The sequence below is a fragment of the Periophthalmus magnuspinnatus genome, chromosome 17 (genome assembly GCF_009829125.3).
Source record: "Periophthalmus magnuspinnatus isolate fPerMag1 chromosome 17, fPerMag1.2.pri, whole genome shotgun sequence".
In the NCBI taxonomy this organism is placed as follows: Eukaryota; Metazoa; Chordata; class Actinopteri; order Gobiiformes; family Gobiidae; genus Periophthalmus; species Periophthalmus magnuspinnatus.
The window spans coordinates 22012925-22037521 of record NC_047142.1 but is presented as its reverse complement, the minus strand read 5'-3'; the positions used below and the strand labels follow the sequence as shown (position 1 = coordinate 22037521).

Below are 24597 nucleotides of genomic sequence, written 5' to 3'. Positions count from 1 at the left end.
ACGGGCTGACTGGCTGGTAGTGGGCGTGTTAGGCTTTAGTGGGGTGCTCCTCGCCTCACGCAGGGCTCCGTGGATCCTTGTCTCTTTGTTATGGTGGTGCCGCAGTCCGAATGGTACACCCTAGTCCCGATCACACTGTGCTGGCCTTTCTTTAATATTCTTCAATGGGCTCTTCTTAGCGCACGCTGTCATTTGGAGTGGCCTAGTCCTGCTTGACTTATAGCTTTCAAATCACGTGATCATAAGAATACACTGTGGTTTGTTAAAGACTATAACTCCACTGGCACCCATTTTAGTGCAGTCAGGCATGTTATCAATAGCATCTCTCGTGTATTAAGGTTTCAGATGTTATGGCCCATTTCAAAGTGATGCTCCATGAAGCTGGTTGTTATACAATACACGCCCCCCTTCTCCCCATTCCTAGTTTGTGTGGATTAGGACACATTGTTCTACCTAAGCACATTTCTGCCTGTCTGCTGCGTTTTCAGACAACTATAATCAGTCTATTTTCCTGTTACCGAGTGTAAAGATGCATCAAAAGTGAACTTTCATCTGTTGTACCTCGAAAGTCTTGCCAATAATTTCGTCCCTGTGGTTCCTTCAACAGCTCATTGCTTCTGAATTGTCTGATTTAGTTTTGGCAAGCACTTCCATGTGTCTGAATTCACCTGTTTGCATACTGATGGGACTGGAACCATCTCAGAATGTGCATCCTCAATAGGTAGGCCTAGATTAGACCTAGGATTTACAAGAAACTTTCTTCATTAACCAGTATTGTCCAGTATTGAGGAACTCACAGTTTCACAAACACTACAAAGAGTATAAATCAGACCTCGCCAACAGAGTTCTGAAAATTGTACAACTGGAAGGTTTCCCCCTGTAAAAAGTCTGGTGAACGTGTGAAAACTGAACACAAGATTGTTAGTGTTTCACAAGAATAATTTGAATGGGCTGATATTTGTATATATATATATATGTATTATATATATTTGTATATCCACTCTGCCACAATCAGTATGAAAGGTTGACTGGTTGACAGGTGCAGCATTATGCTTTAGTCAAACATTGTACACAGTACCCTGCATTACCTCATGTAACTAATAAATAAGCACTTACTTATCTCTGAATGACTTGAAATTATACTTTTATTTTTCATTTCAGTGATTGGTCAATTGAGCCAATCTATCTAGTTTAAAATTGTGTTTTAATTTGTTCTATACCCATATGATATTGTTGACGTCACGTTTTGGCGAATTGGACATTACACTTAGGACGTCCATCTGTTTGTGGTTGACAGTCCTATCTACAGAACAGCCACCTAGTTTTCAATGTAATTGCTAAAGGTGCAGAAAAAGGAAATGAAGAGTTACAGTGTCTGATGACAGCAGAGCTGCAATAGGTGGACAGAGAAAACAACCAAAATTACATTTTGAATCTCACAGAGTGACACCTTCGACTAAATATAGCAGGTCCCTCATATCTCTATCCCAATAATGACAGGCAGCATCTAATATTGAAGGGAATTGAAATCTGTATCTAGTACAACAGTGAGTTCTACTGTGACCAGAACATTAAACTGGAGCTTAATGATAACAATTTAAATCACCAAATCACTCTCCCCAACTATAATGGTGCCAAAAGTAGGTCATATTTATTGTCAAAAATAACTGGTGTTATTGTCATTTTTCTCTTCTGTCCTGCTTGCATCTAATACTGTTTACATACATTTATTAGAGATATGGTTTACTAAGATAAGTGACTCAAAGTCACTGTGAGTTTGCATAGTTGCATTTATCAGATAGTTAATTTATGCATGGATAATAAAAGCCAAAGTTAAATCTGTCAACTGGAAAAAAAAAAAACTTTATAGAAGTGAACACGTTTCGCGGCTCATCCAAGCCGTTATGCATGGATAAAACAAAAAAATGCAACTCATTCTATCTCTTTTGAAAGTGAACAGGAAGTATGGCAGATTATCTGGGACTCTGGTATGGCTGCTGTGATGATGATGCCATGATTTCTGCTTTAGGGATTGGTCGGATTACATGCAACAATCCCACCCAGATTAGCAGAGGGCCAGGCGAGACGTGGGTCAGCAGTCACTCAGACACAGGATGCTTTTCACTGTCTTTACAGTTCAGCATGAGGGTGAAGTTTATTTAGAATGCTTCAGTGTGCATGAAGTTATTGGAGTTACATCAGAAGTCAGTTTTGCGAAGTCAAACATAAAAATTAAGTCACGTTTAAAGTGTACTATGTAATTTTTATGGATGAGGGACTTGATGGAGATGCTATAGCTTTGCCTGGAATGTGCCACAGAATGACATTAAACTTGTCTCTCTTATTTTTGTTAAATAACAGGTGTTTTCCAAAATACCTTCAAAAGCATACATTCTTACACAGATCTGTGCCTGGTGGCGACATCTCTGTGCCTTCATGGCAATAGATAAGTTTCAGTGCCATACTGTAGAACAAGCCAGCCAAAGCAATAACATCTCCATGGAGACAAGCACGTGGCATACTCTTTACCTGAAAAGTTAAATTTGGTTCTTGATATCTTTGGATGATATCTAAAAATGGAGCAGAATCTTTCAAAACACTCCTGGAGCTACGCTTTGAAGAGGACTCACAATAAGTGAACCCAAAGAAGAAGAAAAAAGCAAAACAAAACAAAAAATATATCTCATTTGTCTGGATTTTTATACTTATCATATTTCCCAGGCCTAAATACATGTTAATACCTCATGACGATTCACCATCTTCACACCAGCAAATTACTCACCTGTCACTCTTATGCCCTGCTTGGAAGACCTCTATTGCTCTAAGTAATTTCTCTCCATTATTGATGAGTAGAGTGTTGTGCTCAACAAGCTATTTGTTACAAGATGCTTTATTGCCTAAGTGCTGCAGTGTAAAGGAAACATGGATTTGTGTAAGCAGTAGTATGTGGAGTGGTTGCAGTAAATCATTTTAAGCCTCATGACATGTTTTGCGAGGCATTGCAAATATTATTCTGTATCAAAATTGGCTTTGATAACCCATTAGATTTGTAGTAATTGTGTTTGATATGTCCAAAAAGAACTCAGATACTATTTGATACTAAACTAAATCGCAAATAAGACATGATTGCAGCTTTCCTGAATAGATTTAGAGTGGTCTAGCTCTATATCAGAACTAGTATAAGACCACATGATAACATTTAAGGAACCTCTATTATTTTGTGTTGAAAACAAATGCTTTATTTGTGTCTTTGTGGTATATAAGCCTGAAGTATTGAACCTTCATTGGCATTGAAATTAAGTTTGAAATTTAAATATTGTGGCGAGAGTTTGATACTTCTGAACCGCTGAAGGTATAATACCATGAATTGATATTAACGATCCACAACTAAAGGACACAATGTTGCTGCAGACTGGTGGTGTAATGATGTGAAAAAGATGGTCTTGGCACAGTCTAAGAACCAGTTGCTAAAAATTGCATGCTCCTCTGAGTATTGTTGTATTGAGCCATATGTCATTGGGTTTACAGGCCAATTGTCTCTCCGGATACAAAAGTGAAGTCAATATGGTGCCTGTGGGCTGTGAATTGATTGAAGAGGTGCATTATCAAAGTGAATGAATATAACCTTTTATCGAAAGTCTTTTCCCCCAATGATGTGGTGAGAAATTACATTAATTTAAAGAAGGATTATGTCACTTTTCTAGTTGGGGTTCCATCACCTGCTTGTCTCTAATGTTATTGTTGTGCCTTGAATGTTCCACGGTGTCTATCGTTTGAATTACCTGCAGGTATTTTATTCAACTGCAATAAAAAAACAAAAAACATGCATTCTTACTGTGAGTGGGCTCGCCTTTCCAAAGATCTGTTGGCCTCTCATCTGAACCAGAGTTGTTGCAGACACTCCACTCCAGAAAGGTTACACAGTGCAGCTTTATTCTGAGTACAGTGCACTTATTAGAACTTCATTGCATATAGCGTTCATTTTACCTCCAAAGTAAACTGTATATAGCTTGTGTTTTGAACTGTTTGAGCGCTAGTTTGAAGTGTACGCAAACAAATAACCTTAAATGTTACAAACCGTGTCAGTTTCTACCGTTTCACTTAAATACATTTGTCACCTTTGACCTCAGCGCGTGGTGGTGGAGATGCTGTGAGCAGATCAAACAGACATGTGCAGACCAACACCACAAAGGTCTTTCTGTCCCGCTGAGGAGGGAGCCACATCCGACCTGAGGGGGGGAGGGAGGCACAGGGGACTACAGGGGTGACCTCCAGCTCGCAGCTCCATTTAAAGGTCCTCACTATCCCCCCGTCCCTGCGCTAGAGTAATGTAGACGAGGATTAGCCCTGACATATGATAATGGTACAGTGGAGTGGAGTGAAAGGGATGGTCAATGCTGATTTGTTTTTTTTTTTTTTAATTTATCTTCAAGTTGGGGACAATAACCGATCTGTGCAGATACCAATTCATTTATTTTATTGACCCACTAGGGAAATTACTTGGACACAGTTGCTCACACATAAAGCGCAAATAAAATATAATTGTATTGTATTGTATTGTATTGTATTTTTTATTATTAATGATATGTCCATCCCTTGTGAGTGATTTTATAGAACTGCTTAATGTATTTGTTCACTGGAGCTTTTATGCTACATTTAATATTTGGATTATCTGGGCAATGGTTGATGTATAAATCTTGCATATTAAGTCAGATGCCCTTCCAGACACAATATATTTAGAATTGTGAGTGATACAGTACATTTTGTGTTGCTGTATGTCTAGTATGTGTCGCCGTTTTCTCCGCTGACTTGCTATTTGGAGTTATTATGCTTGCAAATTAACTTCCTTATACAATTTTGTTGCTTATTGCTAATAGGAAGTGACATTATGAAATCTATTTTAAGCATTGTTCTTATATTGATATAGGTCATAGAGATATATAGATAGGGGTTACTTCAAGAAGGACAAAAGCTCTGCCACACAATTTGAGAATAACTGTATCCTGAAATAAATTGTATTATTTTTGACTGCCTGATATACATTAATGCAATATTGGTTTGCTATTTCCATAACTAGCAATGGTTGTTTCCATCTATCCAGCTAGAGAGGAAACAAAACATGCAGTTTTGAAGTATCACTTTACCCTTTACATGAGACAGTTACAGCCATTAACTGTTGCATTTGTACTTGTTCAACTCCTCCCACTCCATTACTGCCTCTGCTCGTCTTTATACTGGTGAGGTAATTACTGGGAGTTATTTTTGTTTCATATCATGCCATGAGAAAAGGGTGGTGATCCCATAATCGTTTGCTATAAATTATTATGGTAAGATGACTTTCGATTTGTCGCTTTGGTGACTCAATATTGTAAGGAGCCTTACTGTATTTTAATAAATTATTTGTTTTTTAAATGTTAAATGTGCACTGTGTAACTTTTCTCATGTGAATCCCCAACCTGCTTGTCTCCATGCCGATCTTATTGATTTCTGTGGAATGTTCCAGAGTCAGGCATTAAGCTTATTTAACTCCCTGCACTGATGTGGGATAGTGGATATTGAGTTAGAAAGACACTGATTGCAATTGTAAGACAGGATACCCATGGGAAGGTCAAATGTGGTTGTTTTGATTTAGCTGGTGAAGAAGATGGAGAGTAGGTATATGAAGAAGATATAGATTTATAAATACCATGTTGTAGACTAAAATTTTGCAGCTAGCTCTTAATATAGTATGTTTGAAAGGTGCGTGCATATTTTGTGTGTGTCCAAGCTTAGAGGTGGACAATATTGTCAGCAGTAATCTGAACTCTCTCATCAAAGTCGCACGTACACAGGGCTACAGCAGCACGCCTCATGTGGAGCAAGTGAGACAGGAACTGCTGAGTCACCATGGAGACGGGCTTGGCGGCCATGACAGTTGAGCTGATTTTGATACTGCATGATGACACCCTTATGTAATAAATATGTAGCTCATCCATTCATGCTGTACATCATCCTCACCTTTACATATGATTTACTTTAATGTTACAAACGTCATTGTTTTTGGTATAATTTTCCCCATCTTTTATTTAATTTAATCATATTTTACCACCTTTTGGTACTGAATAGCACTTCGGGTGCCATAAGTTGTTGTAAATGTGGTATATAAATAATGTTGATCTTGACCTTTTGTTATTGTATCCACATTTTTCTCATTTTTGGGTTAGTCTTTGTGTAGAATTACTTTTGCAGTGGCCTGTTATAGTCCTGTGTATCGTCTTGTTATAGAACGGATAGATTTGGTAGTACTCGGAAAGCCAAGTATACTAAGTTTGAGGCCTAGTGTATTATTGAGGACTAGTGATTATTTTTATTGGTCTATTGATTATCCCCAAGTAATTTCCCTCATAGATCAATCAAGTTTGTTTGTGTTGAACAGTCATTACGTATTTAAAATGTACACAGTGTCTATATTTTATCTTGTTTTGTTTGTAGGATCTTCTGATTTGTAAATAAGCACTTTTGTTCCTGGTTTAGTTCATGAGTGAAGCAGTTTTAAAGCCAACAGATCAGCAGATCAAGTGGAGCACAGCTGCAGAACGTGAAGCTAAATGTAGTCCTACACTCCACATAAAAATACTACACAGCTTCCCTCCTGCAAATGTGTTTTCAAGCATGTGGGGCTGGTTTTGATCTTGTTCTTTGCTTCTTGACTCTTGGGATGTGTTTCTGTCATTATAAAACAAATGGCCAGGAAATGTTAATAAAATCTTCAAAGTTGAGTGAGTTTGACTGATTGGATAATACTTTTATAAATCAAAGTTCAAATTTTAAACATGTTAAGAATGATGTTTTTTAGGGCATGTACTATCAGGTTTCTGCATATTTTGTGGTTTGCAGAGGAAATTATGGATTCAAATCATTGTAGTCTATATAATGTGCTAGTTCGAGTTTGCAGCCCTAATATTGCTGTGTGTCATCTAACTGCTTTGTCTTTAACACCACTTCTCTAAAGGCACTCTCCAATAACTTTGACTCTGCACATTCTCGGTTATGGCCACATCAGCCACTAAAACTGATCTAAGATGCATTTAGAGCCAACAAGAGTACAAGTGTGGTTGTTGTGGCAGTAGACCTCTCCATTCATCACTGTTACATCATCAGGACATGCTCAGATCCAGTGGTGAGTCATAGGTCTGGCTGACCAAGGGCGGCAGAGTAACTTACATTTGATTAGATTATAGTGAGTTTAGAGGGGCAAACAGCTGTCTGCTGGGACAGGCTGAGTCATGGTTTAGGTTACAGCTGAAAGTCACAGAGATACAAAATATAGAACAGTTTTTTGGCATGACTTGGTTCAAAATATAGGCCAAATCAGATACGTTTTATTACTGGGTTTTCAGTTTTCATCTAATGAATCTGAACTGTTAGACTAGTTCAAAAATATGAATTGTAAAAAAAAAAAAATCCAAACACTTTATTCTTCCTCAAAGGAAATATTCAGTTAAGTTTGACAGTGCCATTATCAACTGGGGGTGGGGCAGACACAGTTTTCACACGACAAGATGAGACACGAGATTGAGTCCACGAGAACATGATACGACAAGATAATTTAGATTAAATAAATTATGCAGTTCAATTTTGGCTTCCCCATTTACTTTATTTCATGTTTTGCTGTAATTGTAGCACTGCTTTTTTATCTAAAACTTCTCAAGAAATATAACTAGCCACCCCAATGTAAACACATGGGAATAAAAATCTCACGAGATAATTTTTCTCATGTGTGCACAGTCTTGTGGAAATTTTGTCTTGTAAGATCTTGTGGCACAAGATCTTATCCCATCCCTACTATCAATTTATAATAAAAATAAACTAATAATTCCACGAGTCAGTGCTGCCACAATTGAGAGTTTATACCTAAACGTCTTTTTGTCTTAAAGTCTTGCTATAACTTGAATAGAAATTTGCGGGTATCAGTTATTGTTCCACTTTCCGATGGATCATAATTGCACTTATCATTATTTATTGTTTCCGATTGCTGTACAGTAGCTTGCTGTGACTGCGCTAAATATAGGTCCTGCCTCCACTCTCCTCTGATGTGACAGCTTGTTCTACTGGGTTCACTGTGGCCAGAGTTGAAAGTTTGATCATGTTTTTGTTGTTGTTGTAACAGAAAACAAATCTAAACCAAGCTAACCCTATAGCTTATGGGCAGGGTTTATTGAGTTCATGTAGATGTGGAAGTGTACGCAGGAGCAAAGGATTGTGGGTAAACAGCCTGTTAATCCTTGGGAGTGCAACAGCTGTGTCACCCAGCAAACGCATCATTAGTACAGAAATGATAACATCTACAGTATAAATAATGTTTTGTATTGACATTTAGACTATAGATTATTAGATCTTTAAAGGTGGAACTTTTCTGCTGCACCATCTACCACCTTCTTATCTCCATGGAGATATTATTGTGTTGCCTGGAATGTTACACAGTGTGGTATTAAACTCATCTTACATCTGTTTAATAAAAGAAAAATAAGTTATTTTTGACTAAAAATATACACCTTGACAAACATACTGCTGTGAGCGTGCTTACCTCTGCAGATCTGACCTGTAACTTGTCACCATGGAGATGGATAAATGTAATTCCATATGGAATATTCCAGGCAAAGAAATAACATCTCCATGGAGACAAGCAGGTGGTGGACCACCATCAGAGTTATAGTACACCTTTAAATATTACCCTATTTCCATTACCAATAACATAAGAACATGCTTCTTTTCAATCTTTCCATTATTTTTAATTGCCAATGAACTCACTGACTTTTTGTACTCACAGTCACAAATAGGCATTACATAATATTTTAGCAGACCCAGATTCATGCTGTTTGCAGACAATGTGTCTACACTTTGTTCATGTTAAGAAGTGTTAGCCATTTTAGTCCATAATTTGTCATAGCCTAAACATTTAATTTTGAACAATGAGTCTTTGTCTATTAAGAGGGGAACACTTTGAACACTGATTATAATAATGGCTTATGAAACTTATCTAATGGTGCGATAAACATAGCAGAATTATGAATAATTAAATGGGGCTCAGGAAGCACTGTTTTGGGTGATGCATTAGAAAAATTGCTGAGTATGGTGCAGTCTTATCTTTGTGAATACAATGGTCTACAGTTTCACTAACTCCTTACTGTACGTCCGGGCTCTGGCTCTTCTCCATGCACTGCAGTTGTGTGTGTTTGTGTGTACTTGTGTGTACTTGGGAGAGTTGTGAGACAATGGCAGCCTGTTCACTGGGAGCTGGGGCGATGGCGTAAACAGAAACACAAAGAAAAGGCCAGAGAAGACGAGTTTGTGCAGGGGTCACACTGTCAAAACGTCGGGACAGTGCCTTTATGGTCAAGCTCGGATCACAGTTGAGTGGGTTCAAAGTTACTATAGTGTGTGTGTGTGTGTGTGTGGGTGTGTGTGTGTGTGTGTGGGAGGGGGTGTGTGCGTGTGTGCATGTGTGCATGCATGTGTGTGCATGTGCGTGTATGTGTGTGAGAATGAAAAAAGGAAAATTCCAAACCCAGTATGTAATGTACAAATAAACAAAGCAGTTTTCTACAACTTAATTTTCTTTGATATCAAAACATTAAACCTTAATACAAACCAGTGCCTAGTTCTTTCTTGCATTTCTTAATTCAAGACTCAAGTGAAATATTACTTTATTTTGGTTCTTATTGCCGTTATTTGAAATGCACACTGTATAGGTCAGCATCATAAACAAAATTTGCCCATTAGCATGTTCTTATAATTAAGAACATGCTAATGCATTAATGCTAATGAGAAAATTTTGTTTATGATAACAATACAATTAAGAACATGGCTGTTTAGCCAGGTCATATTTCCCCAAAGCAAAAGTCGATATATCAAGAGTGATATTATGTTGGGCTTATAGGCTAAACCTGGCCCTGCAGCGAATGAAAAAATGTCATTGTTTTGATTTTATGTTTGTAACGCATGTTATAAATAACCTTTTTTTTTCTTCTACAGATAAAGAGTTATGGACCTGAGCCTGAGAGATGCTCTGGGAGGAGGCGGAGGGGGGGTGCCCGGGGGGGCTCCCGCCGAGGCCCTGCTTAAGAGAGACTTCATGTCCACTCTGGAGAAAGAGCATTACGATGACAAAGTGGGAGAGACTGTGGCCAAAAGTGACTACAGACCCCTGCTGGATGGGAAGGACCCAAAGTGTGGTGAGCACAAACACTGTACACAATTTATAGCTAGTAACAAACAAGTACTTATTTTTAGTGTAAAGTGCAGCCCCCCCACCCCTCCTTTTGAATAATGGCAATAGTCAGTACTTACACATTGTTTTATACCTCTTTACCTTTTTAAAACAATGAATGACACTGTATGATGAGTATTTAATGTAGCTTGCACAAAGACTCTTAGCTCTTTGTTTTTTCTGAATACCTTGGCTATCTAAAAGTGAAATCATGATTTTAACAAACTGGATGGATGTATTAACCACTAAAGCATTAGACAGAACCTGTCAAATATTCTTGCTGTTCACTGCCCTTCATCAGTGTAATGCGATGTCAGCTGGGACACTGCTGAGCTGGCCTTTATACTGGCCTGTACAGACTTGGCTTGTGGCAGATCTTTGTGCTGGGAGTTGCATGTTAACCTGTCCTATTGTGTGGCACGAAAGTATCCAGGACTAGGGGGAATTTAAAACATAAGAAGGATGCAGTGGTCAGTCTTTCATAGAATTAAGATTTATATAGAATTTTAGTTTTTTTATACATAAGAAAAAAATAAAACATAATCTAAATCACAATTGGCTACAATGAGGAGAAAATATCTAACAATAATCCAAAGCAAAGTTCAAAACACATAATAGCAGTTCAACAACAACTCCAAAATGTACGTTACAAGCCCTTTCCATTAGCAGTAGACAGACCCGATATACTGAACGCTGGTGTTAATTGGTTTGATATGTTCCGCACAAACTACTCATGTATAAATACTCATTCTCTCTCACGTAACATAACATGCTGTCATCTCATAGAAGCTGACAGGTTCCACACACACGATACAGCTATGATCCACAAACACAGAGCCGTGACTTCAGGCTACGCAGTAAGATATTAGAGACTGTGATGTTGGATACAGGGCTGTTGGCTGTATTTTCTATTGGCCATATGGGAGGAGTGCGTGATACAGTAGAGCAGATGTTTTACCATGGGGCTTTTCACATTTCCATATCAGAAAGCATGTGAATTTAAATTTAAAATGTTTAGGCATGTGAGCGATGGGTGCTGTCTTGAATATGCCAAAGCGTCATGAGTGAATGTGTATTTGACAATTAATCTATATAATCTATTGAGTGTAACAGAGGTGCCATTCACAAACCCATATATAGTGGGGTTAGGTTGGCAGGAAATCTCATTAAAACCTTTAGAATGTTATCTTTTTTTGCTGGAAGAATACTAAACTACTAAAATGTTATTCTTTAAATGCTTGTGTGTGGTTTAAAATTGCTTTTGTTGCAGTGAGCACTCATTTGGTTTGTTGTGACTAGAGGCAAACGTGATAGACAAGGCACCCATAGTCACAGTGGTATTTTGTCATTTTGAATTGATGCAAAGTTCACTTATCACGGGGACGAGCTGAATTCATTATAAGGCATGCTGGTATATATTCACGTTCTCAATAAGTACGGGTTTGTTTCTGCACATCTGGAATTTATACTGCGGCATGTATTAAGCAGAAATACCAAATAAGTAAGTTCATGGAGCTTTCCGCCTGTTGGCCTTGTGTCCTCTCGCTCCACTTTTGCCCACTATCAACCCACAGCTTACACCATAGGTCACGTAATAGTTCATTTTACAACTGTAGTCCTGACCTTGAACGTATGAAAGATCAAAACCTGGAGAAGGGTCTCTGGGGGTTGCACTGCGGTTACCCACTGCTCTATCCCAGCGGTGTGAATGGACAGGTCAGATGCTGAAGACAAATTCTCCTGTGGGGGATAATGAAGTGTACTTTAACCTTAAACTGTACTTTCACCTGCATTTTGAACTGAAAGTAACTTAAAGGTGCACTATGTATCTTTTCTCATGGAGACCCACCACCTGCTTGTTTAATGCAGTACTCTGGAACATTATAGGCAAGGCAAGAAGCCTCTACATGAAGACAATACCCACCTGAAAAGTTCCATTTTGCACCTTTAAAGTCGAAGAATAGAGTCGACAACATCAGACACCGGATATCGTCTGATATTCACACATCCAATTTCTCCTTTTGTTCTGTTTGTATTTTTAGGAACCCAATTGCATTTGCTGAGCTGTGCCCTCTTCTCTGCAGTGCCACTTCCCTTACTGTATCCCTCGCTGATCATGATAAACGAGATGCACATACCCACATATACACACACACACACACACACACACAGATAGCATATTCAGGCAGTGTATTAAGGCCGCTGGTGCAGGGGACTCTGGAAGTGAGCTGGCTTCAGGACTCTGCAGTGACATGTGACTGCAGTGGTCCCACACACCTTCACTGTCAGGGCGTATAACTCAGATGGTTATTCTGTGTTGTGTGTGCTGGGGGAGGCAGATGTGTGAGGAAGAGGAATATGATGCAAGAGGAGCACTTCTGAAGTAAAGCTCCCAGACTGATGTGATGACTCTGCCACTTCTAAAAAACAGTGTCTGGGTTTAGGCCCTGGTTCGAGTTCACATAAGCAGAAGTGATGATGTGAGTTTTTATTTGCATGTCCTTTTGTGCCACTCAGTTAATAGAAAAAGCAAAGATACTTTAAAAATAGAATAGAATGTTCCAGATGGGAGGGAGGTGGGTGAAAAATAGATAGTATGGCAATGTTTGTTTTGGAACTAAACTAAAATATTATGTGTAATCTTTAATATATATTTAAAAAGCATATATACAAGTCTATTTTTAAGAAGAGCTCATTAAAATAGAATCAACTTAATTTTTTAACTCAACTTACTTTTTGGTTAATTCATAGTGATCACAAAATTTACTGTATAGAGATATTAATTGTGTCAGTATTACACATTACTAAGGGTGCAGGCCAAAGAAAGACAAAAAACAAATAAGTTGTGTAAGTGTATTTGAGACACGCTTTGGTTACAGCCCAACAAGAGTATTACTGTAACCTTGACAACAAATGGCAGTCTGCTAACACTATAAATCTGTAATATCCTTCAGAAAACTGTTTAGGTCCCAGGCGAACCACAAGTGTTTCAGTGACATGAGAATCTACCGTACTGTGCCCACACACATGGAAAATACAATCACTATAGGAGAACTGGCCTTTAATAATGCATGTCCTGTTCTCCTCTGTAAATAACTTATATCACTGCTTTGCTCAATTATCTTTCTTTTCATTTGTGAAGAGCAAAATAAAATGTTTTTATGTGTCGCAGCAACCAGTTTTACTTCTACTTTTTATTACTTTGGAGCCTATAGATAATGTCTATACACCTTTTTTCTAATGTAAGAAATGTACCTCATCAATCTATGTCTTACTTATGTTATTTGAAAGATGCAATGTTTTGAAAGTCTTTATGGTGAGTCTGTATGATGAGTCTTGGAGAAGATGTTGACATTGACTTTGGCGTGACACATTGATCTATAAATAGTGGATGCAGGTCAGTCCAGGAGCCGCCAGGCGTCATGTGGAGACGGCCATGTTTGTGTGGACTGTGGTTAGTAGTTACTTAAGGGACTCTCCAAGCACAACCTGCACTTTGACCTTTGTAGTTTGTTAAGTTACGAAAATAGTTGTTGCATGTAACTGGCTAATGGTTTATAATGTAATCCATTGTAAAATAACAAAATTGCAATATAGTGTTTAAAAAGATTTTCGAGTAGCCCTGGTTAATCAATGTGACATTACACAACTATTAATTCACTTACAACAATTAGTTTTGAATCTGTTAAACAAGCCGTCCATGAACTACAACTACAGATTAGCATTCATGCTGGAAGCACTTTTCCATAGGACATTGTCTATATCAATGTTTTGTTGAGCAAATACAATGATATGATAACACAACATAGCAAACACAATGTTATTTTTCATGAACTCCCAAAGCCAAATCCTTGGATGTGAATAATTTGACCACTTCTCCCTTAGAATTAAGTGTAAGGGTATGCAGAGGCACTGGTGCAGAAACAATCTTTAGGCTTGATTCTGGCTGTTGTCTGTTGCCCGCTCAAAGCACTTTTGTACGTTTATAAACCAACAGAAATCTTCAGTCTTTCTGCTGTAATGCACTGGAAACATAAGAAAGGCATAGCTTTGTCAGAACACAACACCAGTAACCTTGGGCCGTCTCAGTGCTCAAAGTCGCAGTAAATGCACAAAACTCAATTATTTATAACATTCACTATTACACTCATATACTCAGGTACTAAAAATAAACACCCCTGAATATTTATAGAAGCAATTTAGAAATCCATGAGTCTTCTATATAAGAATCATGTTTCACAATCATCCTGTGACAACAAGGAGGAAAGATTATAATGTATAATGAATGTATATGTTTTCACCGACCCCTATCTCCTCTAACTGCTCTATACTTGCCATTTTTTACCTGCAGATTTTGTTTAAATTTAGAGATATAAAGAGATTTATTGATCTATAAATATTTGGTACTGAATATGTGTTAGTCGACGCTTGTTGTACCGATAATAATGGATGTCTTTATTTGTTTGTGATGATAAACTCTAGCCTGGTTGGCACTTGTCCATTGATCCCTGAAGTCTGATCAGCTGGTGCCGGGGTTGCCTGGGAGACACAGATGATGATGATGTCGTCCTCTTTTTTTCCCCCCGTTACCATAGAGACCGCCTGGCAGCGCTTGTTGTGTCTGGACAATTTACTATCAAAAGATTTTGACAAATACTCAAATTGACAGAACAATACAGAAAGACAAGTGCATACAGATTTGAACAGATATCTTACTGTCTGAAGTACATTGATAAAAAGGTCAGATTGTTAAAAATAAGATGTTGTACTATGGTCCCATATGTGCGCATGTGTTATTGTCTCTGTGTAAGAATTATATTAAATTGTGATTATTTTTAGTGAATATTTACACATGTTTTTATCTATTGCAGGTCCAGGAATGATGTCCTCCATAATGTCCACAGGGGGGCGCCAAGACCCTCCAGGACAGTCTGCATTCAGCTCTGACTATCTGACTGGTGAGGAACATTTCAGAAGTTAAAAAAAACAAACACTTGAAAGAAAAATGACAAGGCAGTATTGTAGTTTACAGCCTGAAGTCTTTCTAATGTTCATTTCAGCTAGAATGTTTATACAGTTTATGTATTATTTCAAGTACAAAAAATACAATTCTACTTTCCCGCTGTTTCTGAATGATGAAAAATTTGGACCGTTGCCATAATAATTAACCATTTAAATCAAAATATCCTATCTTTTGAATCGTAAACATGTTGCCTATTGAGCTTATTATCACATTTAACAACTCTATAACAGGGAGCTGTAAATCATCATTATGACTTAGTAAGTGACTAAAGAATAAACTTTGTAACAAATGTGTTTTACAGTACATTACATTTTGCTTCTTATCAAACCACTTAACAAAGCAGGTATTTTAAATTAGCAACCAAAAATGACCTAAATATCACCATAGTAGCATTATATTAGAAGTGCCAGTGTGTTTTTCTTTCCTTGACATTGAAAAAATAAATACATCTGATGACAAAGTTAAGGAAAAGAAACAGTACAAGGTCATATATAAGCTCTCTTATAACCTATGCTACAGTATTTTACAGTTTTGCAGTATATGGTAATTCATGTATAACTATCACAGCTTTAAAATGTTATATTCTAAGTTTCATTATTCAGCCTTGTCAATATTTTTGTCTGCCTTCTTTTGTTTCTCAGGTCCGATGATGGGAGGGATGGGAGGTCAGTGGAGCCCGAACAAGCCCAAGGACAGCAGCATGACTGACTCTTTTCTAGGTCCATTTCTCCTTTTCAAAACCAATATTCTTCCTTTGTATTTCTTTATTTTTCATTGATAGAAATAAGTTTTGTGTCTTATTCAGTATTATATGGCCTGCTATTCTTAGAAATAACAAATTTAAGTCCAGTTTACTTAGATGTAAAATTTGTGTGACTACTTTATTGCTAACTTTCTACATGCCATTTCTCACAGTGCCATGTTCTTACCCTATTAACATATTATTTGTCTATAAAAGAAGCAAGATGTAGAAATATCAGACATACTTTAAAGGTCCACTATTTAACACCTGTTGGGTTTGTCTCCATGTATGGCAATAAGACCAGCAGGTGACACCACCAGGTCAGATCTGTGGAGAAGTGACCCTGCTCACATTTAGAATGCAAGGGTTTTTGCATAAGAAAAATACCTAATGATAATTGAATATAGGGCTGGGCAATATGAGAAAGAAATGCATCATCTCAATTTTCTATTTGATTTTATTTATTATTTTCAAAAACAACAAATTGGCCTTTAGTGCTGATTTTGTGAACATAAACTGTATAGACTTTTAATTTTGCATATAAAATAGTCCCATTTCTTCCTTCAAAGTCTGAACTTTGTGACAAACTACAAGTTTTACTGACAGAGGACTGGCTATAGAGCTCTCTGCTAAAAAACCCAAGCATATCTCTCGATCTTCCCGTCATGGAGATAATCTAGTATATTGTCTTTTTTTCTTGTTTTCTAGGCTTCTCACAGTCTGGCCTGGGAGGTACTGGGCTGCCCCCTTTCCAGACCAGCATGGGACAGTCTGCTTTGAGCTCCTCAAATATGGAGCCTCAAAAATCATCCGGACTTTTCGGTTCAGATCCCAAACCGCCCACCACCACCACCACCAACACCTCAGGAGGAGGCCTGTTCAAACCCAGTGAGCCCCTCTCCACAGGCGGGACGGGGATCCAGTCCACAGACCACAACACAGGTAACAGTGAATTATTATGATGCATGTGTTTTCTATGGGCAGCTGGGAGGGTGCAGTCAGAACAAGATGGTTGTTAATCAAACTGTAATAAACATAAATTATTATCAAGTAGCTGTTGTTAGGAATGAGTTGTAAATCTTTTTTTTTTTTTTTTTTGACAGAAGGAGGCATTTATGTTGTCAAAAATAACAAACATATTTATATCGAGTATCCATCAACTAGCTAAATAATGTAAGAGGTAAAAATACAGAAAAAAAATTGCACCGTTGGTATGTACCTCTCCCCTTTGAACAGCAGAGGACAGTATTTTCAATAGATCTAATGCTACTAAAACTCTGCAGCTTCTGCTGTGCTTCTCATCCCCTTAGGTTACTATTACATTTTGAAAATAACAAACATGTTTATATCTAGCATACTGTCCTCATATCAGATAGCTGCATATTGTAATTGGTATAAATACAGAATTTTAGAAAATAAACACTGGTAGATACCTCACCCTTTTGAACAGCAGAGGGCAGCCTTTTCTGTAGATCTAACGCTACTAAAGCTTCTCTGCAGCTTCTACCGTGTTTCTCGTTCCCCTAACTTTCTAGTTTTTTGATTAGTCAATGAAAATATGTGCTTTACTTTTTATTTATCTCTATATTAGCATTCATATATTCACACTAACTTTTTATGTTTATAGTGAGACTGAAAATACACACAGTTATGAAACATTTAAGAAGCTTGGGTTCTGTAAACTGCCTCGCAATCCAGACTCTTATATAACAAATACTGCTCACATAAATTCATTTATGATACATTTAAAACTTTATTTAAATAATATTTCAAACATTGTCTGAGTTCTTTCTGCAGTCTGCCACTAGATGGGGACATAATACAATATAAGTTTAAGGCCCTATATTATGCAAAAATAAAGGTAATAGTGAGCTTTAAGCCAAGTTATAATGTTGTTACCTCTTCAGAAACATACTTGGAGTTGTGTTTTGCTTCATTCATGTTTTAGTAATCTTTTATTATTAATCTTTCTACATCTCCAAAGCTCAAAATGCTCTGTTGCACCTTGTGACATCAAAGTAATAGTTTTCAAGTTAACAACTACGTTATACCTTTAGTTCAGTAGAAATGGGCAATTCAAGAGCTGAAATTATCTAAATTATTCTAATGAAGGTGTATGGGGTTTAAAAACACAGTGGAGCACTTCCTGCACTACATGACATCATTAGGTAGAACAGTATGTTTTCTGTTTGAGAGAAGAACTCAGACTAAATATGCAAGATGTGTGTGTTAAACATGTGCAAATGAAACAAAACAAATCCTGGGTATGTTTCTGATGAAGAAAAGGCATTATAACATTGATCAAAAATAGCATAATATGGATCCTTTAATATCAGTCCTATGTTCTATCCTTTTCAGACTGTCACTTACAGCCAGTCTTGATTAGATTACAATGAGGTGTCTTTATTACGAATTTGAAGAAACACTTTCTCAAAATACTGTTGCATAAGATGTGTTTAAAATAGCCCGTGCCGCTGCAGTAATGCTCCTCTTGGCAGTGCTCCGGTCCCAGATTAAGATATACTCCCATTAATACCTCATTACATCAAATATAGATAAAGACTTCCTGGAGCCTTTATAACAGAGAGGACCTTGGAGAAAATAGCAATTTAAATTAACACATGCATACATTGTACCAGATTTACAATAACATGCAAGGTAATTCATTAATGGGATTGTCGAGACATGGGAGGGAGCATTAGAGTGCGGGAAATTCTTGTGGGTGCATCTGAGCATGCTTTGTTTCTTATGTTTTTTACTTGTTTGGCATGTGCAAAATTGGATTTACTCAATGTAAATGCAGCATTTTATTTTGCTAAGTATAGAGTATGCATTTTGTTCTGTATGGCTCTGCAAACTGCATGCACTAGTGTGTAATCACACATTTCATTTTGTGTGTTATGTTTTGCTTTCATGCCTGCTTTCTAAAAATAAGATCTGCCCCTGATATTTGAATGTGATTAAAGATGTCTCCAAATCCACTCACACACCTGTATACTATAAAGGGTTACCATATACAATGATTAATTGAGGAGTCTTAGCCTTGTTTAAAATAGTTTGTTTTTCTCTTTCTTACTGGATCCAATAATAGAATTGCAGGGTTGTTCTACTTCTAATTATATTCTAGAGAATGTTGGTGTAAGTAGTGACCATCACATACTTTTGTTGCTTGAATCAAAAAGAGCCTAGAAGCAATCAGACCGTGGTTACTATCATTACACAGAGGACAGTAAAAGTACACAGCTCTGCACAGTTATGAAGTATCTGAATAAAACTTCATTCTTACATAAGACAGTTTACAAATGCTGTTGACTTTGCGGTGTCCTTGAAAAACTTATCTTGAGTAATTGGGTTTGTTTCCTACACGAGTTTGGTGAAGAATATTCATTAAGGCTTAATTATGCATATAGTCATCAGGAGGCTGAGCTGTCTGCTATAGTAATTACAGCTTCAGTTACATGTCCACAATTAGATGCAAAACACTCAGATGTCTTTATCTCACAGATAAATAGATGCTATTGCTTTGACTTTCTTTAACCCATAATTAGACACAGGTAACTATGAAACTAGATTTAAAAATGCATTATCAAACTTTTAAGGTGGAGGACCTGCCGTTGAATGAGTGCAAGGTTTTAGTTTAAAGCCATGCCATATTGAAAACCATATTTATAATTTTAAAGAATTATAAATATGGGGGACAGGAATCTTAGGGAAAATCCAAATCACATAGGTAGAAGTTTGGTAACCAGGTGCTTCTGAGTATGTGATAAAGTTACATAGTGCACCTTTAAATCTCCCAAATCATAACACAGTGATTTAAGCCTACTTATTCAGTATAAAAAACATATTTATAAAGTTAATGTCAGTATACCAAAGATCTCAGGGAAATCAAAATGACATAGGTAGCAGTTTGGTAACCAGGTGATTTTGAGTGAGAATGTGATTGGTTCCCCCTCTTATAAAACCCTCCCCTCGGCAGCTCCTGTCCTCTCTCCCAGTGACTCTATGGAAGACAGCAGCGCCACATCGTCCAACTCCGAACCCACGAGCCCTGAGCGGTCCGGGCCGGGGGGCGAGCTGGGCAAGCAGAGGCGCAGGAAGAAGAAGAAGAAGGGACGTGACGAGGTGTACGACTTCCTGGACAGACAGGAAAACAAAGAAGACACGGAGGAGGCAGAAGAGGACGAAGAGGATGAGGAAAACTGGGAGTGGGAGATCAGAGAGAGCGGAGGTGGGGGGCGGGTGAGGGGCAGGAAGACTAAAACTCGGGCCAGACTACCAGAGGAGTGGGGGGCACCTCAGCAGCCGGTCTCCCCTACACCTGCAACAGTCGCTCCGTCATGGGCTGATCCTCTTTCTAAGTCTAGTCCTAACCCAGAACAGCCCACAGCCCCTTCGCAAATACCCACAAGTTTCAACCATTCCCACACTGCCACAGACGCCTCCCCGCGCTCTTATGAACCAATGTGCGTAGACAAAGAAGACGTGTCCGGCGGTAAACCGATAGCTAACGTCAGCACAGCAGCTAGCAATGCTAACAAAACCGGTATAAGTGGAGATGTTAATAGTAGTTTAGCTTTAATGACTGGAGAAAACTTGAGCCCGGTTTCCCAGACTTTCTCATTCCTGGATTCAGTGCTCCAGACCCCTCCTGGTTCAACCCCTGATTCGCAGACCACCACCCCAATGACTACCACCCCAGCGCTCGCTACTGCCCCCCTCGCCAAAACGACTCCCCCAGAAACAACCAGTGCCCCGCAGCCCGCTGTCTTTACCACTCCTAGCACCAGTACTATCGGATCTGGCCTCAATGTTGACGCTAAGCCCTTTGTCCCCTCAGCTGCGCTCCTGTCCTCTACCACTGCACCTGTCGGGACGCCTGCCACCGTAGCACCTGTAACCGTGACCCCTGCCAGCGCTGCTTTTGCCCCCGCTCCTGTCGCCACCAGCGTTACCCCATCCTTTAGTCCAGCCACCACTGCCCCTCCCTCCTTCACTCCTGCAGCCCCTCCCTCTCACCCTGCACCCTCCGCGCACCAGGAGTCCTCGTCGCCACCGCTCCCCCCACTGGAAGGTTGGTGTACTGCAAAGAAGAATCCCAATACAAAATCAGGCACTAGGCTAATTATTTCAGTTAAGATAGCAGGAAGTGACTACTATTGTATTGTCTTCCTGTTTGCATGGCTTATTTCTGCTGATCGAGCACCAGGCTTGCTTGGTGTTGGATCTGTTGTGTGTTTGTAATCATCATGAAACAGCGTAATGCTATTTTATACACCACAGTTTCCAAAAAAACACATATCTAGACTCAAAGTAATATTTGTCCTTTGTGTATTGGCCATTAATGGTTGTTAAAGCCCCATATTCAAAAAGAATCCTTTGCGTCTAGATATATGTCTAAGCTTGTCTCTATGTAATTGCTCTCGACTGGTTTGCTGTTTTAATAGCTCTACCCCTTTCTCTTTGTTTCTTCCCTATCTGAATCAAATATACATGGTTATTTTTCTATTTTTTGTGCCCAATAATAGTTTACATGATTAATTTACTATATGCCAATTACTAATAAAGCCAAATGTTTTGCGGAATGTGTAATTTCACGATTGGCGTCAAATGTTATACAGCTATGCTGCCAAAAACAAGTACTCTATAAAACTTGATAGCTTTATTTGTGCTTATTTCTAAAAATGTATTCCTCTTGATAATGGGGGTTCACACTTTTTGATGCAAACCAACAGGGTCTGGTACTAGGGACATAGTTTGTAGCTGCAAATGACATAAGTCATAGAACAGTTCCCATTTATGAACTGGGGATGACCCTCTAATCGCCTCGTCACTCTTGTCATAGCAGCTCTCTCTCGCTTAAATTTATTTTATTCCTGCTACTTCCAAATTATCTTAGTTGCTGAATGATTCTTGAGTTTTTATACTGACTAAAATGCCTCTCTAAAGCTACAGCTTTCTTTTCTAACTACTTCAGCTATGTTTAAACCTGTTTTCTTCAAGCTTGCATACAAGTCCACTTAACATAGCCATTCATTAATTATATTATAATCAACTTAATGAGCATTTGACTATTGCAATGACCCAGTTAGTTTTAGGATGTGATTTCTAATGAACTGTTTGTAACTTTATTTCAGCGAGGCAGAAGTGACTGAACATTTCCTTCTTTCTCTCCCTTCCCTGCTTTCTCCCTCTGCTGCCAACAACAATCTGATCAACAACAACAGGTGAGTGCAGTTTATTGTTTGTCTATGCATCTTGCCAACAAAGGAATACATCTCTTCATCATCTTATTCTGGTCTTTGATCAAACATGCCTCAGCTGCACTACAAGGGATATAAATGTATATTAGATTAGACTAGAACTTATTTGATCCACAAGATAAATAGCTTGATCACAGTAGCTCAATTGTGCTATAAAACATAAAGTTTAAGAAAAGTAATAATATACAAGAATATGGAACATTATGGATAAGAAAATAACATTTAAATGAATAAAGCTAATATGGAATACAATATATACAAAGAGATGGGATAAGCAAATATAGTTCAGTAGTATTAATGGATTACAGTATTGATAAGGAATTGAAAAGGAAGCAGTGGCAGCCGGACTCTGTGTTGGAGCAGTAAACGTGGGCTTATAGGAGTACAAAGAGTAGTCCTATAAGCCCATAGTATTCAACCCAATATGTGGTTAGACAGTTCAAACTCATCCATTCTTTTGCCATATACACTTGCATATACACAACTATACAATTTTTCACAGATTTTGTTGAATCATTTTTGAATAATTTAATAAGTAATCTAATCTGCAATGCAACACCTTTGTCAATTTCCACCACTGTTTTTGGAATAGGATATCAAATCTTTCTCAAATATATGAGTCACTTTGTTTTGGTATCAGCATGTGTTCAGGAGGAGTTGTTCCAGAGAATCTCTATTTCACACCACAAATTGTTATTGTGACACTATTATGAGTGTGAGAATATCCCTTTAATATCAATAGCACAACAGAAGTTCCCATTTTCCACCCCAGCATGAGTTATGATGGGCTCTGATTGGACTGGCTTCAATCTGATTATGTCTGTAGGAAGTTCATATGTCTCCTCTGCTAGAGATAACCCCACATCCGTTTGCCGTATTACCTGCCTGTTAGCCTTATATGAATATGTATTACAGACTGTGACTTACGTTTCTGTGTAAAGAAAGCGGAAGCTGAATTAAAGGCATTATATAAAGATTATAGTGCAAACAATATCCCTGAAGTGGCCCAGATGAATTTTAATATTTATTGGTTTTAAAAAATACACTGCGTAAACTTTCTGGTGGAGCGTTGCTTTGCTTCATATTTGTTTTTTGCTGCTAAACACGGTTATTCTAAACTACTATAGATATTATCCTACTCTTCTTGAACTTTGTGTTACAACAGTGGAATTTCCCTCATTCTGGAATATATAAAGGTTCTCTTATCGTAACTTTTCTTAAAAATGTTCCTATAAAAATAAAAGCTAACTAATCCAACATAATTTTCCTTTATAGTTAGTTTGTTTTGTACTTGTGTTTCACTTTTTGGCCTTTTCTCTGTTTGTTCCATCTAAATGTATCTCACATTTCCTTTTTAAACTTTATTCCTGCTCTGCATCTCCATTACTCCTGCTCTCCATCTGTCTCATGATTTGACCTTCATTTGTCTTCTTTATCTTTATCCTGTTTGTGCTGCTCCTCTGTTCTCTTCCTCTTTCACTTCACTTACCCCTGTCTAACCATTTTATTCTGATATGGTCACAAGCTATTTCCTGTAGTTATGCTGCAGACTTAATGTGACATACTTATAACATGATGCATTGTAGCTAATTGGAATTTGGGAATTAATAATAATAATAATAATAATAATAATAATAATAATAATAATAATAATAATAATAATAATAATAATAATAATCATCATCATCATCATCATCATCATCACCATCATCATCATCATCATTTTAATGCACTTTACAGGCTTGTCAAAGCCTCTCAAAGTACTACACTGAAGTCATTATTGATTGACATACTTGGTGATGGTAAGCTACTGATGTAGCCAGAACTGCCTTGGGGCAGACTGACAGAAGTGTGGCTCCCAATCTGCCAATCGGCCCCTCTGAACCCCAAAAGACTTTGCTGCTCATCACTTCAAGGTTTTATAATTTTCTATCATATGAAAGAGAGAAGTATAACATTGCAATATGAAGGGAAGCAGTTACAGTTACTGATTTGTCAACACACTAGTGTACTTATATTAACTATAAGAAATACAGTGCATGGCAACATAGTTAACAACTTACCTTATTTAAGCACTTGTTTTTTCTTAAATATTTGTTGAAATACCTTTGTCTAGAATATCATTAGTGCATTAGTGCACAGTAAATACCAAACATAATCTTCTTGTTAAATGCAGGTTGTTGCTTTTCAAAAGTAATATTGGTTTCAAAAAATGTATATAGTTGTCTAGATTCCTTAATTGGATGTTTCGTCTTGTTTATTTTTTGTTGTTAAATATAAATTAAGGTTAGTTAAGTCAATGGATATCCTTGTGTAAGTA

The 24597-nt window shown here is 37.8% G+C and overlaps 1 protein-coding gene across 4 annotated transcripts in view; it reads left to right on the top strand.

Annotated features, from left to right (window-relative positions):
- Positions 1–24597, top strand: part of LOC117385372 (microtubule-associated protein 4-like) — a 59146-nt gene that overhangs the window by 310 nt on the left and 34239 nt on the right. For 3 of the 4 annotated variants that reach the window (XM_055228651.1, XM_055228650.1, XM_033982668.2), the window contains exons 2-6: positions 10015–10214; positions 15121–15207; positions 15914–15991; positions 16723–16956; positions 19994–21088. In XM_055228651.1, the coding sequence (XP_055084626.1) occupies positions 10025–10214; positions 15121–15207; positions 15914–15991; positions 16723–16956; positions 19994–21088 (1684 nt within the window). In that variant the 5' untranslated portion in view covers positions 10015–10024. The remainder of the gene's footprint in view (positions 1–10014; positions 10215–15120; positions 15208–15913; positions 15992–16722; positions 16957–19993; positions 21089–24597) is intronic. The other variant, XM_033982667.2, reaches the window with a different exon arrangement.